The 18,925-nt window shown below is 38.3% G+C and overlaps 1 protein-coding gene across 3 annotated transcripts in view; it reads left to right on the top strand.

Annotated features, from left to right (window-relative positions):
• Positions 1-9,018, top strand: part of NR5A2 (nuclear receptor subfamily 5 group A member 2) — an 87,005-nt gene extending 77,987 nt beyond the window's left edge. For all 3 annotated transcript variants that reach the window (XM_048945143.1, XM_048945142.1, XM_048945144.1), the window contains one exon: positions 5,856-9,018. In XM_048945143.1, the coding sequence (XP_048801100.1) occupies positions 5,856-6,103 (248 nt within the window). In that variant the 3' untranslated portion in view covers positions 6,104-9,018. The remainder of the gene's footprint in view (positions 1-5,855) is intronic.
• The last annotated feature ends 9,907 nt before the right edge of the window (positions 9,019-18,925 follow it).

Below are 18,925 nucleotides of genomic sequence, written 5' to 3'. Positions count from 1 at the left end.
TGTACCTAGTCCTGCTTTCCCTCATGAGCCCCAGTGAGAAGCACTGGACTTTACATTTACAGGTAGCTGCTTATGGACTTGGGGTCAGGACCTGTGAGCAGCTCTTCCTCCAGAAGGGGCCTGGCAGGATTCTGCTTTGTTATGTTTCAATGACTACCATATCATATATGCGTCATTTGAAAGGTATAAGGATGTCCATTCCTGCATTGCCAGGATGAGAGGCAGGTGGAGATTTTGTTTGTTTGCTTAACTTTAAAGTCAGTAAACTCTCAGCCTGAGCTGCTGAAAGTCAAGCTGTTTTATTTTCCTGACTGATGACTCAGTCAGTAATTACACCAGTCATAAAGACTGACAAGATCAAATCAGGTTTCATCCTTTGACTTCACTGAGAGTGCAAGAACAGAAACAACTGAAATTTAGTAAAATATTTTCACAGTTGTGTAAAGAGAACTCAGATAAATAATCCCTAGCTCCCTTTTCATTGGAGATCTAACAGTAGCAAAAGCAATTATAAAATTATTTAATGAAGTAAATAAATACAGGTCCTAATAGAGATCAGAAGCTGATATTCTCAGTACGAATCTGTGATTTTACAGTCTTTTTGGCAGAGAAAAAATATGCCTCAATATTTTAAATACCATTAGAAAGACGCCTATCGCTATGAAACAACACCAAAATATGTCTTAGTTGATTTCTGAATTGTTCTGAAACAAACCAAAAGTCCACCAAGATCAAATATGGGGGATAGAATACATTTGAACTATGAATTACAGCCTCCTTTCTCATTAGTATCCTATTCTTACCATGGAAATACAGTTGGTTTTTTTTGCCTAACACCTACGAATTAAATGCATTGCTAGAGAATAATTTAATTAAGATTTTCAAAACAATGTGCCCATTATCTGATGTTATGTTCAACTCAAGATGAAAATTGCTTTAGGACCCTCATAAACAGTCAGAGATAAATCTTTACACTGCTAGAGACAGAGAAAGAACCCTTTAGAGAACAGGAAAAGTTTTCAATACATTTACTTCAGATTTGGGAAGTTCTACGAAGACAGATGTGTAAAATGTACAAGTTTTTCAAGTTTTGGGAAGTGCTGAGTATAGCACCTTCCAATCAATTAATAAACACATCTAAAATAATTTGTTTCCCATGCCTTCTAAGTAAATAATATTCAGTACAAGCAAGCTCAAATAAAACCAAGGGGAATTTTCCAATAAGGAGTTCATCTTTACACAAATCTTCCTTCATTATAGTAGTCTGCTTGTCAAGAGAAATTAGACACAGAATGTCATATATCTGCTATCATGGCAGATGCGCTAGGATGCTCCTGTTTAAACTTCAGAGAATCATGAGCAATTTTCAAGCTGGCAGTTACCAACCATTACTACTCTTGCTCTCAAAGATTTCTTGATCACATATCAAAATTTACCAACAAAATTTCCAGTCCAGCTGGACAAAATTCTTGAAGATGAGCTTGAAGGCCATCCTGGCATAGTTTAAAAAACATATTATAGCTATACTTTTTTGACCATTCCGAAGAGTTGCTAAGCACTGGGGCCTGTTGGCTTTAATGAAATCCCTTAGCCTCCTTACATGGATAGTGCTGTACCCTTTCAAGGAGAGGAAGATGAGCCTTGGGCTGGGATCAAGTCTTACTGCCTGCAACATCCATTTCCAGTCTTATGAAAATGAGGGACTTCTACCCTCAGAGAATCTTGAACATAACCTTATTTCACCTTTGAAATACCATAATTTGCAATGGTGCAAAATCCACAGTGGAAGCCGATGTAGCAGTGTGTGCACCTGTTCCTCGTTTTACATGGAAAAGGTGCCTGATAAAATGTGTGCAGTACAATTTAACCAGCTTTCGCTAGGAAATATTTACGCTGCTCCTAAGGAGTTACTATTTTTCAGATTTAAATCTCTCATTCTCTTTCATTTTGCTTTTCAGAATTCCCAGACCAAAGGAATCTCTCTACAGATTAATACACCACCAAATTTTCAGTATTTCATGTTCAGAATATGAGAGGGAGAAAACCTCTCTGAAACCTAAATATTTTCCCCTCTGAAGACCAGACCCATTTTTGGGAAAAATATGCAAAAGTGTTCGTGTTGCTCTGAATGTTGCATGCAGTTTCAGCTAAAAACACAGCTTTACAGCAAATGTATAAAAGAATCAAAATTGGGAGATTTGTAGGAATAGTAGCACATTTTTACAGTGAGTGCAGAGCAGCTCCTGACACAGTATAATACTGTTTTTGTCTTAATCGTCAAAAGTAAGCTATAGAGAACAAAAAATTCTTTGTTTGACAGAAAAGCAATTGCTATTTCTTGTAAAACATATAATATATTCCAGAAGACCTAAGGGTTTACTTTCCAATAAGGATAGAAATAGATGTGCGCCCCACTGTGAGCTTGCAGTAAGGCTGTTTCATGTAAAAAGTTCGTAATTAGTCCCTGAGTGAATAAGTAGAAGAGATAAGAGGCTGATACTTACTGTAAGCAACACAAAACACTTTTTCTAGCTGCTAGATTTAAGGGTGTGTGGGTGGGAGGGGGGGGACCTATTCCTACTCATTTAATTTACAAGCGTCTAAGCACTGGAAAATTATTTCTTGCATTAAGCTTAAACATGTGTATTTTAAATTGTTACTAACTGAAATAAAATTGGTAAGAGACACTGCAATTCTAAAAAGCAGACAGGAGTGAAGAATTACACGAAAGCACAAAAGACTGATGTGTTGTACATCAGTAGCAGATTTCATGCTCGTTATACAACTCTGACTTCAGCAGAGTTACATCAGCATCACCTGGTGTTTTGCCAGTTTACCTCATTAGCGTTCAAAGGATCCTTATCAAAAAGGAAATACTTGGAAAACTAAATCAAGCTCCTTTAGCCAAAGTTAAATAATAACTGTCAAGAACAGAAACAAACCCAAAGCACGTGAGAAACATCTGCAACAAAAATAAAACTGTAGTTAGATAAAATCACTATCATCTGAATACTGAATTGCCAATCTTGGTTATGCCATGAGGACCTCACACAAGACACAACTGGTCATCAGGTTGCCTCCACACCATCTCTGTCATGACTGCGCTGCCAGAGAGATCAACACACAGATGTCATGATGTCCAACACCATAGTCACTTGGACCAGGAATGCTCCGATTCAGTATAGAAAGAGTAAGGAAAATTCCTTGCATTCGGACTGATTAACTAAAACCACCTTGTTTACAAACATCCGATTCTCATCACAAATGCCAGGAATACATTAAAAGTATTTCCTCTGCCTGGATGCAGCATAGAAGCCCCAGAACTACTTTTTGTTTACTGTTCGTGTTGATTGTACTTCTTTTTAAATCTGACTCTAATGCTTTTGTTGCCATGCCAAGTATTTAAAGAACCATTTAAAATGATTTTGAAGTTATTTTTAGCAGGAAAAAGGTTTGACATGCTAATTCTAAAATCATTATACAATTTATCTGCCTGTTTAACACGGTTTAACACTCCAACACAGGCCACATTTTCTGGGGAAATTTATGTTCTGCCAATTCATTCATGATTGCAACTTGCCTCTGAAAGTAATCTATTAATCATAACAAAACACTTAACTTTTAAATCAAGTCACACTCACTGCAAAATACCTTGGGAGTTTTAGGTACCTAAAAACAAACAGTTCTTAGAAAACATCCAGAGTAACATATGAAAACATGATTTACCAGGGACACGGGCAGAAAGACTTCAGAGAAATAAGTGTGAATAGCTCAGAGACCACGCACAGTGGCTCTGAAATTTCCAGTTCTCCTCACTCTGGATACTGAAATTTCAGATGATTGTAGTTGGACAGTCATCGTCACCTAAGTACTGCTAGTGAGTTCTTTAAAGCCAGATAGCAAAATTCAAGCACATGGCATGTCTTAGCTCCCAAGCAAGCAGCATCAGATTTAGGGAACCACTTGCTTCATTTCCACAGTGAAACTGGGACAGGAAAGAGGCAGAGAGTAATGACGGCAGGAACCATCCACCATGCAGAAAGCCCGTGCAAGAGTGAAGCTAACAGGCAGCCGGCAGCAAGTACAGCATGCTCCTGAGAGGCTCCTGCTCAAAGTCTGTGCATGCTGTCCAGCTCTGCCATTGAGATCCATGGCTTCCCTCTTGTTTTCTGATCCTGAGGAAAAATGTTGGCCACCTTCAACCATTTTCCTCTTATTCTAGCACCGTTATGAGCAGGAACCATTTGTTCTATTTAAAGCTCTTCTAGGAAAAGGTGCAATTAGATCCAACTTACACAGCTTTCCAGTCCACTGATGGACTGGGGAACCAAAGTGTGTTCCTATTTTACAAAGGAAAACACTCATTTCCCCTCCATTCAAAGGCTAGGATTTACAATGAACCAAATTCTGCCAAATTCCCACTCTCCCTTGCTCAAAGAACATCCATATAGGGACACATTTGTCTTTATTCAAAGAAACTGTATTACAGTACTCTACTGATGGTATAAATGATTGAACGTCAACCAAAATAAGTTCTCCCAGCAAGAGCGCTTTGATTGCTTCCTACTTTCTGCATTATAGCAGCAGTCTGATTTGCAAATTTTTGGATAATTTCTGCAGTCTTCAGATATGTCAAAAGACAGCATGGAAACAGGTTTTGCAAACGGACTCAAACAGTAAGGAGTTAGAATATTGGCAGACTCCTTTCAGCAGTGCACAGCGATAGGACAAGGGGAAAAAGCCACAAACCGGAGCATAGGAAGTTCCGCACAAATGTGCGTAAGAACTTCTTTGTGATAAGGGTGACAGAGCACCGGAACAGGCTGCCCAGGGAGGTTGTGGAGTCTCCTTCTCTGGAGACATTCAAGACCCACCTGGATGCCTACCTGTGTGACCCACTCTAGGGAGCATGCTTAGGCAGGGGGGTTGGACTCGATGGTCTCTACAGGTCCCTTCCCGCCCTACAGTTCTGTGATTCTATGATTCTGTGATTTAGCTCTGACTGCCATTTCCATAGCTTAAACTTCCTGCATAGGAACAGAAAGAAGATAATCAAAGAGAGGCAGAGTGAACAAATCTTGCCTACCTACTGATGTAAGCGCCTGTGTTGTCCAATATCAAATAAAATTAGCCTGTTGGATTTCAGGAAGCACAGTCAGGCTAAAGGGCACCATTCTTATCTGGTATTCCACCCAAAGGACAATGATTTCAATTTATAAAGATCATTAGTCAATGAAATATATATTTTAGAGAGTTTCTAGTAGGGAAGATTATTTTGGCAGTCACTGGAGTGTACCAGATGGTTCATTAACATAGACTAGACAAGTCAAAGGCTTTCAGAATCATTTAGAAAATGTCAAACAGAAACAAGAGCCCTGTCACTTTTTATTAGAATTAACTACATCATACCCTGGACACAGATTTCACCTTGGGTCAGAAAAATTAATACAGAATTATATGAATTGTGTAACATACTAGGTTAAAGATAGGGCTTCCTCTTGGGACTCATTTGCTAGCAATATATCATGGTCTTCTACTTTAGGAATCCTCAACCTTTCTTTTCGTAAGATATGAAAAGAGCTGACCTTGCTCAGACTCCATTGGTGTCTAATTGATTTGAGGTATATGCAGAATTTCAACAAGACACTCCGCTAAAGCTCTTTTGTGATCATTTTCCCAGGAAAGTGCGCAAAAGGGATCACTGAATATTCAGCAGCTTGTAGAGTATGCTTTTGTCAGGAGGAAAAAAAATACAAAAAACCCACAACATTTAGTGAAAAATTGCCCTAGTAAGCTGTAATTAAAATGCAACTCAATTGTTCTTACTTTTTTTTGTTGTTTTAATTATCATTCAGATGTCAAAAATCTAGAGAACTTCCAGCTTGTGGAGGGTGTTCAGGAACAAGTGAATGCTGCTCTGCTGGACTACACAATGTGTAATTACCCACAGCAAACAGACAAATTTGGGCAGCTTCTCCTGCGACTACCAGAAATCCGGGCCATCAGTATGCAGGCAGAAGAATACCTCTACTACAAACACCTGAACGGAGATGTTCCATGTAATAACCTTCTCATTGAGATGCTGCATGCAAAGAGAGCATAAATTATATCCGTTAGAGCTTCTGCTTTCAAGGAAAAGATATACTCTGAACTGCTCCAAGCAACACTAATTAAAATGTGGTTTTAAGACTTTGCAAAATGGTATAATAATCAAATACTAATAGTAAATAAGTGATGTATCAGGGTATTTGTATTGCAAACTGTGAATCATATGCTACACATCCCCAAAGGAATCTCTTTAGGACTTTATAAACTGGAGTGAAGTAAACTTAAAAAGTGGATGCTATCACCAATGTCAACATGAATAACAACAGAATGATTCTTGTATATTTAACTTCTGATTGCCAATGCGAAGAAATTTAGGGGAAAACTGATCTGTATTGTTGAGCTAAGAGAGTGGGGAATTTGAGTGCACTAAATTCCTTCATTGTACAGCAGGACTTCTAGAACAGTTATAATAGATGCAAAGCTGCATCTATACCATCTTCTATCATTCTCCCAAGGACCCAACACTTCTTCTGTGATAAACGATGTGGCATCCATTTAACAGTCTGTACAAGAGAGTTGGCCTAGGCCACCTTCTAGGTAGTATGGCCACCACTTCCCTAGACGCTGGTTTTGACAGTCTCTCAGGCCTGCAGATAGCTAATATCAAGAGTCTGTTTTCAAGCTAGCTTGGCATTCTTACTATGTTCTAAAGTCTGTTTCATTACGTGTTCATGTTGTTAAATCAGGCAGTATCCTTCTTCTACTACTGTCACTGGCTGTCATTAAAAATCTAACATAAATACGCAACAACAACAAAAATTCAACTCAAATATATACTTCACTACTGCAGTGGCTAAAATACAGCTCTGCTATGTACTCATGGCCTTTTCCAAAAAAAAAAGAAAAAAGAAAAAAAAAGGAAGATACCCAAGCCACTAAAAGTGACAACTTCTTCAACAAACACTGTTGTTAAACAAAAATAAAATAAAAAAGAACAGAAATGCATTAAGCAATGCAAGAAAAGGCAAGTAAATTGTACACTTCTGTAACACAAAAAAGAAGAGTGATACTGCTATATCTATGTAGGCCAAAGTCTGCTGCAGAACAAATACTGAAGAAGAACAAACAAATCTCTCTCTGTCCAAATGAAGGTATCAGTATTAAAATGTAGTGCCACTGTTCTAAGTCTTGCCTTATTTCACTATCCTTAAAGGTAACTGTGCAGATGTGGATCAACATATATTTAAAAATAAAGTATTAGCCTCTAACATTAACAAAAAATAGTGTTTACATTCTTTAGGTCCTGTGGGAAGAAAGAAAGAAAAAAAAAAAGAAAAAAAAAAAAAAAAAACTGTGATAAAATTGCAAAGCAGTGATTTCCTTAATGTTGCTTTCAAATTGGTAATTATTTTACCAGTACTTAATTACTGTATGTCGTGAGACACTAAAATCAGTGGGGGGAGGGGACTTTAGTTTGACTTTAATTTTGAGATTATCAGCTGTACAATCACTTGTAGAAACTGTATAAAATCCTAATTCTTTGATTTTTTTTTTCATGAAGATTGCTGGCTTTTGAATAGTTTATTTATACTGTATATGATAGTTTCCACTGTAGACAATTATGATGCTAATTTATTGTTCGTTGGTTTCATCTTTATCTAAGATATAGCCAGAATGAAGAAGCCAAATATATGTGTTTACTGTAGCATGTCTTCAAGCTAGTGGAACATAGTTCAGGGACACACAAAGGTCTTCATAAGTTTAAATCATTCACTTGATTGTCTGTAAATCTTCATAATCTTAAATGTAGTTTATTTAAATCTATTGTAAATTATGTGAGTTGTAGCTTTTTCTGTTTCATGTGAACTTGAAAAGGTGCATTCTCTCATTTTTTTCCAACTATCCACACACTGTATACCAAAGACATTAATTATTTCATCTGCATTAGTTAACATGTTATTTTAATCACCTGTATTACTCAGCTGTATTCTGTCCATGCATAGGGTACAAACACAGCAAAGCCCGATGTCTGCACCTCCTAGATGCCTGCCTTGAATCACAGAATGCACACAGTGACATACTGGCCAAAAGCAAACCATATATACACCCCCATGGTCATCTCACACAGCAAGCATGGCAACGTTATTTTCCTAAGAGCATGCTCCGTCAAACAAACTAAATTAACAGATAGTAAGATGCAGGTGGCAATTGACTGTGGCTGTGATATCTACATATCATGAGCATAGTTCAAAGTTTGGTCATACATTTCCTTTTTAAAAGAAAAACAAAGCATATTTCAAGTGTTTGCATTTTCTTTTTTTTTTTTTTCTTATTGAAATGCTACAGTGAATATCACTGAATATTTACATAAAAAGCTTTAAAAATGTTACTAGCTGTATTCGCAGCATGATAATCTACATACAGGACAAAAGAATTTGAATAAGGATATAAGAGAGAAGATTTTTTGCATACAATTTAAACAATTGAAACAATTTCAGATAAACTACCATATATTTGCCCATATCTGTCATTCCAAGAATCCCACTTGATTGCCCAAAGTTTGCAAACAAACGAAAAAAAAAAAAGAAAAAGAAAAAGAAAATAACCTAACCTCATGTTAATTGTTAACTACTTTGTAACCAGACATTTGCTTTTGACTGTCTTATTGATTACAGGACATATTAGTAAAAGCAGACTAAAATTCAAAGGTTTTGGCTTTGGCTGGTTTATTATAGTTGTTCTGTGTGTGTAAACAGACAATCTGTAAAGTCTGACTATTTGTACTACAGATGTTCTGCAGCTGCCTTGGATTTAAATCCATGCAACTCTTAGAATGTGCAGTGAGTTACTTGTTGAAGTTGAAGTTTTCTTACTGTATCAGTGAAATACATATTGTCACGTCAGTTCTTGCCAGAAGTTTCTCATCACCAATGGATTTTTTTTCAGTATTTCAATAAATATTGATATGTTCATGCTGACTACTTTTAAATTGTCTTTATGCATTCCACATCATTCCACCAAAATGAAGCACTAATCAAAATACAGTTTCTCAGAAGAGAAGAGTGAAATATAAAACACAACAGAGTCCCCAGAAAAATAAACAAACTGACGCTAAGCGAAAAGTACAAACGTAGGGAACAGCACTTTCAAATGCTCAGACAGCAATGGTGAAATTGCATAGGCTGAAGCAAAATAAACCCAGCTAAACAGATCAGAAAAGCTGTGTTGACTCAAAAAGGAATTTACCAGCTAAAAATATTAATGCATTTCATCTCATTCTGCACAATTGATTTCACTCTAAACATTGTGCAAAAAGGGTTAAGCAGCCAAACAATCGGAGGAGAAAAATGACAGAACAAAAGAAAATCAGGCAACAGGATCCAGCAGAGCTCAGGTTAACCTCTCAGCAATGTAAATACAGCACAGGGCCAGGGGCAACTCCAGAGCTTCCAGCACAACTGCCAGCAGAGGCTGCCAAGGAGGCAGATGTTACAGCTACTAGAGAAAAATATTCTCTTAAAGTTGCCCTCTGGCTCATTGCCATTTCAAGAGCAGGGGGTGAAGTGGTCCAACAGCTTGTCAGTAGCACCCTACTGTTCTGAGATCAAGTCCACTGCTTCCCCTAAGCTGTCTTGTAGCTGAGAAGGGACTGTTCTGCACAGTGCCAAGTGTTAATGCTTCAAGGGGAAGAAACAGGTCCATAATTAGTTATTTACAAATACTGTGTTTGAATGAAACAAAGCCATGTTAGTGTTGCAATAAAAACAGAGTCAAATAGAAAGGATACTTCTAACTGTTGGGAATCATAACTGAAAATTACAATATCTCATAAGATCCAGGTGAGGTCCCAGGATTAAAATCTCATCTAAGGAAAACATATTTATTTATATTATATATAGAAAGACTATATTTAGTATATGTACTACACATTTAAATTATAAGGGAATTTATTTTTAACTGTGTTTGACACTGGTTTTGGAACAATCTGCTGTGTGTTTTTATTGGAAACATGGAAAGAGTGAGTTCAGTGTAACACAGGTCACCAGTACCATACTTGGTGATCTTGACAATTTCCTGGAATACTGAATAACACTTTTCATTAACCCTTAATATGAAGCCCATAGTCTAGATACGTGATAAAACTTGACACTCTTAGCTACTCCAGTACAGTTGCTATAATTTTCTCTGTGCAGATGTACTTGCTATAGACTGCAGTTCAGAGAATTAGACTAAACTAATAACAATACAAAAAAATTCCAGGTAAATTTTAAGAGCACCAAATCTCACAGCTTTGTAACCCTGTGATGCTGGCATGAGAGTAAATACTTCTGTGCCCATCCCATATTCTCAGCTGCGTATCAGCTTTTAGAGAAAAGATTCAGTTTCTAACAGCAGTTTGCCAACAATATGGAAAACTTTGCTAAATTATTAAAGGTAGAAGACGGCCTAACCTCACTCCGAGCAGACATGCCTTCCCTGATGTCAGTGGAACCAAGTTTGCTAGCAGCTGCATTACTTGGTAGTTTCAGCCCAGTCCAGCCCATGCCCATAGGACAAGACAAGGCTTTCCATCATCAAACGTTTTCCAAAGCCCCTTTTTTTGCTCATCTGTGGGACAAAAGTCTTTCCAATTTATTTAAGTTTGGCATGCAAGATTGGACTTACACAATAATAGGTGAGCTTTTTCCATCACTCCAAGAAAGTGATGACCCCTGTTTCCTGAAATCACTCTAATGTCCTTTAGTCCTAGATTAACATTCAGTCTTATGGTAGTTTCTGCGCACACCCAGGAGGATAATTCACATGCAAAGTAAAGCAAAATGTGGATGGAATACAGACTCCTAATGGTGCCTATATTAACAATGGCTCAGCTGTAGTACTCTGCTCAGATCACTGGAGCCCAACCCTATTGCAGACCACAGGGCTTATAATACAGGCTGAAACAAACAGTAGGAAAACTTAGTGTTGTAGTCATCATTTGTCCTCTTAGATTTTGCTTTTCCTATGCTTTGGGATGAGTAAGTTCACTGTAAAATGGGGAAATGATTCTTGGTGTGAGGTGCAGAACATAGAAACACTTCAGTAACACCAGTTGCTCATTGCATGTGCTGCTGCAGCTACACGAAGCTGTGTGATCCATGGTGTAACATCAAGTGCAATATCCCCAACCAAAAACTTCACAGAACAGGAGCTTCCCTGCAGGCATTTGTGTCAATCACACTATGACAGATATTACAGAATGTTTGCTGGATACTATCGCTGACCGACTGTCGGTTATACAGTAATATGGGGACTCTGTATCAGAGGGAAAACAGTATATTTGCAAGACACTGTATGTACAACAAAACCTGCTGAAGGCCATTTAATAGCTACTGACATGCCTACAGATATGCACACGTGCCACAAACCACTTTTGGGAATTCCTCAAGAGCACTCAAAAATCCAATTCTCTGGTTGCTGTCCAGGACGATTTGTGAGGCAGTGCTCCCCATGGGGATAGCTAGAGCTCTGCTTTGCAGTCTGCCTTTCCACTTGCGTAAGCAGAAACATGTTGGTGCAGAATAATACAAGAGAGAGGCATGCTCTTCTAAACAATACAACAGCATTTATAACATGTGCTACATCATAGCTGTGGTACTCTTCACCACTTGATCTACACCTGCAAGTATCAAAAAGGGTAAGTTCTACAAAGTGCTTCCAAAAGCACATCACAGCTTTATTTAAGAAGAAGGTCTAGAAAAATGCCTGAGTTTGAATCCCACAGTAAGAAACACAGATACCTATTATAATCAGTCCATATAGTAGAAAGCAAAAGAAATAACTGGGGGCAGGGGTGCTCCAGAAGAAAACATAAGAAGAACTAAGCACAAATGTAGAATATGCAAACTGATATTTCTGTTCCATAAATATTTCATGATTCACTTTTAATGTAAAAGAAAAAATAAATAAAATATGCTGGATTATTATCATCAATTGGAAGTATTAACAAGGCCTGAATAAATTATTATTTTTATATTTTACAGACCTGCCACAGCAAGTGATACTGTTTCTAATTTTCATTTAATTTTACAATTTTTATATGTCTCAGATAAAAATGACGTGGAATAATTAGTTAAGAAGGTTTAATCAATATATTAAACTCCTGCTGAGACAACTGAAGCTTATCACTGGAGTTTATTTTAATTTAAAACAACGCACTATAGCTCCTTCCCAAAGTTTACACTGTTTGTTTTTCTTAGCAAATTCAGTGAAATGCTCTACAACAAATTCTTACTCTTTCAAATAAGACCTGTCCACAAGTTCCACACCACTTGGTTTTGCAATTATAGACCTCCCCCAGGTCTTACATGTCTTTGGAAACAGAACTGAAGCTGAGAGAGGTGCTGGCCCCAACACGCTGGAGCTGAGCACATCTCCTGACTTTTGTTTCTCTGTATTAGTGTCTCTTCTCTGCTCATTTATGTTATTTAAAACCCACCTGATTCTTCCAGTGATGACATCATTACTCTTCATATGAGCTCTTGCTGACTTTCCACATTTTTCTTTCATGTCTGAAATTTCCCTGTTTAATTTTCTTTTTCTTTGTACCACAAAGAGAAAATCACAAGTCAACTTGACCCAATTTGTTCATATTTTGAGAAGAGTCATCTATACGTTTGAGGGTTGGAGGATGAAGGGAATAAAAATGGGAGTGTTGAGGATTTAGTAGTAAGTGTCTGCATGTTTAGAGGCAGCAGAGTGACCACAAATGTCAAAACAGGAAAACAACTGCTGAAACCTGGCCACACCAGGCTAAAGCAAGCCCAGCCAAAAGCAAGACAAGGTCACCAGTCAGCCCGCTATGTCTTAGCTTACAACAACCAGTTAAAACATCAACAGTCCTCACCAAACATTGTTTTCAGAATAAAAATAGGAAACATAAAAGAATTTTAGTTTAACAATAACACTAAAATATTCATAGTGGAATCTAAACAGAGAAGCAGCATCAGTGCTAGAATGAAATTATTTTAAGACAGTTTTTATTTTTTGCTCCAACAACACACATAGTAATATTCAATATAACCAAGAAACAGCCTTTGCCAAGAAGAGTAAAGGGAACAAAGTCTTCCTTTTCTAAATTTGTTTGTATATCCAGCTTTGACATAGCCCTACCCCTTGAGCATCCTGCAAGGAAAAAAAATAAAACTTCCCAAAAAGTGCCGTACTTTCCAGGGTGACAGAGTTAAGGCACTTTTGCAGGTCAGAAGAAGCTGGCTGATATCTCACCTGGTGTTGCAGAGCCCTCAGGAAGCCTGCCTGAACAGCATCAACCATGTCTCAGCACTGTTTTCTTCAAGAATGAACAACAACAAACACGCAACAGAGGTTGCTGCAGGCACAGCCTGAGCGCTGCCTATGTGGGGATACAGCACACTGGTGTCACAAGTGGTCAGCCTGTGAACAGAAGCAGAAGGAACATTTTGTGAGATCATCTAGCACTATATCCTCCTATCTACTACACAACCAGTGTCCACCTATCTAACATGAGAGTCATGAAGAAAACAGCAGTATTTTACTAGCATATTTTCTAATATTTAGACCAAATGATTCATTAAAAGTTCACTGTACCAATGCCATAGTTTTACCCAGCTTATCTCTCCTCTCACCTCCCCTGTATTTACATTTTAGCTTTGTTTGGAGGTCAATTTCATGTGAACAACAACACACAGAAATAATATACACAAAGCATGAAAACAGCTCCAGAAAGGAAGTGATCACTTTAGGTTGATAAAATTGAGACCAAGGACACTAGAAAAACCCTGCTTTCTTCCTGGTAGCTACTTTATAGTTGTTCTCCCGGGATTTTTTAAATGTTTCTCATGAAAACCATAATTAATAGAAAACAAACTAATTTAATCCAGAAAAAAATAAAGGTCGTTTGTAGTTTAAGAAACTATATTAGAATAAGCAAGTACACACATACTTCGTGTAATTCAGAACAAAGATAAAAGAGCAAAAAGTCTCAATCCAACTTTTTCTTTAAAAATAAATGTTTTTAAAATGTGTACTATTCCCATAGGGCTGCCAGTCCTGAGCTACATGAGGTTCAGGTCTGTAGCAGAGCTGGTATGAGCGATGCCTACTGGGATCCAGAGCAGCCAACGCTGGTATCCCTAAAACCCTCTGCAGTCACAAACTCCTCTGAAATCCTGGAAAATTCCCAGAGTATCATCTGTAACACACAGACAAGTCTGACCTACTTGCTACGCTATTCCAAAAACCCGATTATTTGTCACAGTAATATTTAAAACACAAGGACTAGTTTATAAATACCGTTAGGATCTGAACTGTTACTGGCACATCCACTCTAGAGGTCAATGAGCACCTCAAGAGCGCTCAGCCACTCCAAAGGGGCAAGTGGAGGCAGCAGACTTGACTGGTTGGATTTACCAGGCAGAAGGTAACTATTCAGTATGTCTCTTGGCATACACATATAGGATGGTGTTCTACTGACAGGCTCCCCCTTCCCAAGGAAGGAAAAAGAGAGAGCTGAAGCATGAAGGAAATTTCCTGGGAGAACACACGAACGAGGCCAAATTCCTTTTTTTCCATTTCAGAGGATTTTTCTTCAAGTTATTTGATACCATTTCAATCATCTCTAAGTAGAAACTTCAACATTTTTCTTCTGGCAGCATTAGCCTCTCTCAGTCAATGTGCAGCCATCCCCACACTAAGTTACGTGTTCCCCCCTTAGCTCATTATTTCCACTCTTTAATTGTTCTTTCAGCCTTCTGTAGTACTATTGTTATCCAAATCGTGTTGGTGGTGCTTTCCAAATATGGATGAGTAACAGTTCCTGCCCCTAAGAGTTTATTTTCATGAAATAAACCTTTGAAATTCTCCACCCAAAACAAAATACAACAATTGTCTTCAAAAGTTTTTAAAAATTCTGTTAATTCCCATTTCTGACATGAAGCCAAATACTCATCTTTTATGTGTGTAAAGATGAGAGGGGTCCTTTCCAAGTAACTCTGTATTGCAAAACTGATCTTTAGGATCTGAACTTCTCCAGAAATAAAGTCCTTAGTTTTAGATCTTTGTCACGCCTCATCCACATACCTCAGAAACTGCCAGTCTCAGTATCCCAGCCTACCTGGTTCATGAGCAGAACTCACAAGGCACATCTGCGATATCCATAACTGAGACCTTGCTGAAGGAAGTATTCCTCCCTTTACTGATAGAGCTGTTACAAGCTGGTAAAATTCACTGCACAGCTAAATGAGAATGGAACAACTAGGAGATGAGGTTTTAAAAGAAACCACACAAAGCCCCAGCAGAGATGTAAACAAAGTAATTCATTCCAATTAGAGAGAAAAGAGAAGCTGAAAATGATTGAGGGCAGTCAATTCACTTTATCCTAAGAGTTTATTTGCACAGCTCATTCACATAACATAGTTTATTTGGTTTCTGTTCATTCTAACACATTGCAGAATGTAAACACCACAAGATCATCAATCCAAGAATGTTTTTCTGCAAGAGCTAAAAGGGAAAGGGATCACATGGAATTATTAAGAAATAACTAAATAAGAGTGGGAAAAACTGCAGTGCAGAAACAATCGTCTCCAAGCCCAAAGCTTCACAGTTAGTTTAGGAATGGGTCTCATTCTGTATTTGACAGTTGCACTCCTAAGCACAGAGATATGCATGGTGATACTCTGAAATACTCAGTTACTCACTGTAGTGTGATGGTTCTGCTCCAATTTTGTTAGAAACTCTATAAATCATTTTCAGTTAGTAACAGTTGGTTAGTGTTGTATGAAAACTAAAAGGGGGATCACTTTTCAATTAGTTTATTTAAATGCCATTATTGCCATTAAAAAACAAGCAAAAAAAAAAAACAAACACCAGCACAAAAAATTCAGCCCAGTAAGAGCCACAAGCCTGTGTGCTTCTGAAGATGGTAGTGTTGGTGACTCAGCTCACACAAGCCACGGCGAAATAACTGCTATGACAGATGGTGAGGGACCCACGGGGCAGCTTGGGAGCACAAGACTGGCTCCTGCCCATGCTGCTGAGTGCCCTGCAGAAGCTCCTGCAGAAGACAGCACAGCCTACAAATCAGAGTCTTCACCCAGGAATCGCTAGGTTATTCCACTATAGCAGTGACACAGACCACAGGAATAGAAGGAACAAGAGTGAATTGAGGAAAATGGCTAGCAAGAGAACACAGCAAATTATAGAATATGCAGAGAGAACAAGAGGGGACCCAGAGAAACGTGTTCTCAAGGGTGAATCAATGTTTTGACCGAAATACATTAATTTCTTATTTCATTCACATTATAAAACATCTCTCTGGAGCACAATGACCTTTGATTATTACAGGTAGGTTTACAGGCACTGGTTCTCCTATTTGTTTTGTCTGCTGCTTAATTTCTTCAAAGTTACACAAAAAAAAAGCACACTCCAGTCAGGGGAGAACATTTTCACAGCTTATGACACGCAGGAAGTTTTACTGCCGAGTTTTCAAAGGCACTTAGCCCACCATGCGGATACTCAGTCTATTGGGTCGCTGAACTGTAATAAAAGACATCATTAAATGAAACATTTGATGGAGGTACTTGGCTCATTGGGTCAGTGGTTTTAGTTATAAGGAACTCCTTGTGAAGCTAATAGAGAAAAAAATTAGCCATTTTGATTTCCAAGACCAGCCTCTCTTTTTAAAGAGGGATACACAGCAGTTCCTAGTAATACACATAGTAACCACAGATATTTTCAAGGACACTACATGCTGCCACCAGCAGTTTAACAATACTGATGTAAATGGTATGCACAACCAGCACTGACATCAATAAATTGATGCTGAAGAGCTTGCTGAAACCCCACATCATACTATGATGGGAGTTTTGGTGTTTCTCATGATTCTCTTCTCCAAATCCTCCAAAATCTGGCACACAAGAAAGCCAGACAAATCTACTGAAAAACCATTGGTTACATATTTCTTCCCAAAGACATGATTCAATAGCCCCTGTAAAGTTATCAGAGACCTGTTCCTTTTGTTCTTCCTCTAACCTTCTTACCATTCATTTCTTACTTATCTGCCTTCACAAGTGCACCACAAATTCTCAAGCCTAGCCCAGATCTAACTTGGTCCTCCACATCATCATTTGAAATGAAAACACATTACAGACACACACCACAATAGATAAGATGACAGTTCTGATCTAAAACACAGGAGTGTGGTAAGTACTATAATTCAGAATCGGTGGGCCAGTAGACAAGTCTCAGGTATTTCTACTAAAGGTGTGTCTCCAAGCAAGTGGGCCTAAAAACCACCAATCTCTGTTCTGTTGTCCACCTCCCTACCCTGATGCATCCCCTCTGGCCACCACTGAGCTGCTTCCTCCAGGACTGTCTGGCACAGAGAGCTGCTGCCAAGAGCTGCGGGTGGAAGGAAGTCACCACACAACAAACATCTCAGGTGGCTCACTGGAAACATTTGGCATGTGAAAGCAGAGTAAGAAGCCTTTTACTTTTTTACAGTGTTAAAGTAGATGTGTTCACAACATAGTAACTCCAGCTGTAGGAGAAAAGACAGGGCCCTGGAATACAACTTCCAACTTTCCTTCGAGAGAGCAAACTACTCTGGAGAAAACATCACTAATAAATTTTGGCCTGGACTTCATAGTTCAACTACCTAGTTCAAGCTACAAGTAAGAAAGAGCCTCCTTTCTTCTTTGACCCTACTGAGGGTTTTCTTAGGAAAGTGGCAAGTGACAGGCAAACTACAGGATCACCAAGGAGGGAATCACATGCGCTCCACCTTCATGGCTTCCTCAAAGAAGATGCTCAGTTTCAGAGGGAACACCTCTGAACATACCAGTACAGAGCAGACATATGACTGATGCTATGTAGTTCAGTAAAGCACAAAGCAACAGAGCATTGCTTTTACAGTCCAAAATAATTTTTTTTTTTTTCCCTCTCCTCCACTCCAAGACTGAATTTCAAACTTTCAGAACAGCACGCTCACACTCCAGCTCTGGCTGATGCACCATCGTTCATCAAGAGTGAAAAAAGGAGCATTCCATTTCAAGACATTTCTATGTGGTTTTCTATCAACTTACCTTAGCAGTGTTTATTTTCAGGACAGAGATCACAGCATGCATGTCTACAACTGGGAGGTAGAATCATTGATATTATCTTCATGACTGCTAAAAAGAAAAAATAAAATTTTATCCACTGTGCAGGAAGCTGGATTTTATCACCAGTATGACAAAGCCCTGACCTGGCTGAATATCTAGCTATTAGCACAAAATAAATTTGAAAAAGTTTAATGCTTAATAAAAGTATATATAACAACACAACAGTGTTCTTGACTCTATCTATTACAGTCTGCACAAAATGATTATTAGCTACTTTGCCTCTTGGTCTCTCAGGCTCTAGTCCTTTCATTCTTATGCCATCTCCCTAACTTTAATCTGGAAACAAAACAACAGGAAAAAGAAAACAGATAATCACAAAACAGCTTTCTGAGAATACATTTACCTGTCTTCTCCAAGCCTGGTATCACATTACCAAACAATCATTAAAATAATTAGGTCTAATGGCACATTACAAATGATTTCCTGAAGACTAAAAATAGTTCTATGAAATACACTGCTATACTGGAGGAAGTTGGGCATTGCTTTCTAAACAATTCATTACTTATTATACATAAATTCTGATCTCCAAACACAAACAGCTTTTGCTATCCTTTACAACAATCATCCCAAAAGAAACAGGATTGTGGAAGCAAACCTTTACTAAGCCTCAGGCAGGCACCGAGATGCCGAGCTCCTGCATCATGCAGGCTGCAAGCTGGGTCCCAGAGGCTGTCCGTCACTTGATATTAGTCTACATC

The sequence above is a fragment of the Lagopus muta genome, chromosome 5 (genome assembly GCF_023343835.1).
Source record: "Lagopus muta isolate bLagMut1 chromosome 5, bLagMut1 primary, whole genome shotgun sequence".
NCBI classification, from domain to species: domain Eukaryota; kingdom Metazoa; phylum Chordata; class Aves; order Galliformes; family Phasianidae; genus Lagopus; species Lagopus muta.
Note: the sequence above shows the minus strand (reverse complement) of the source record. Positions and strands in the feature narration are given on the sequence as shown.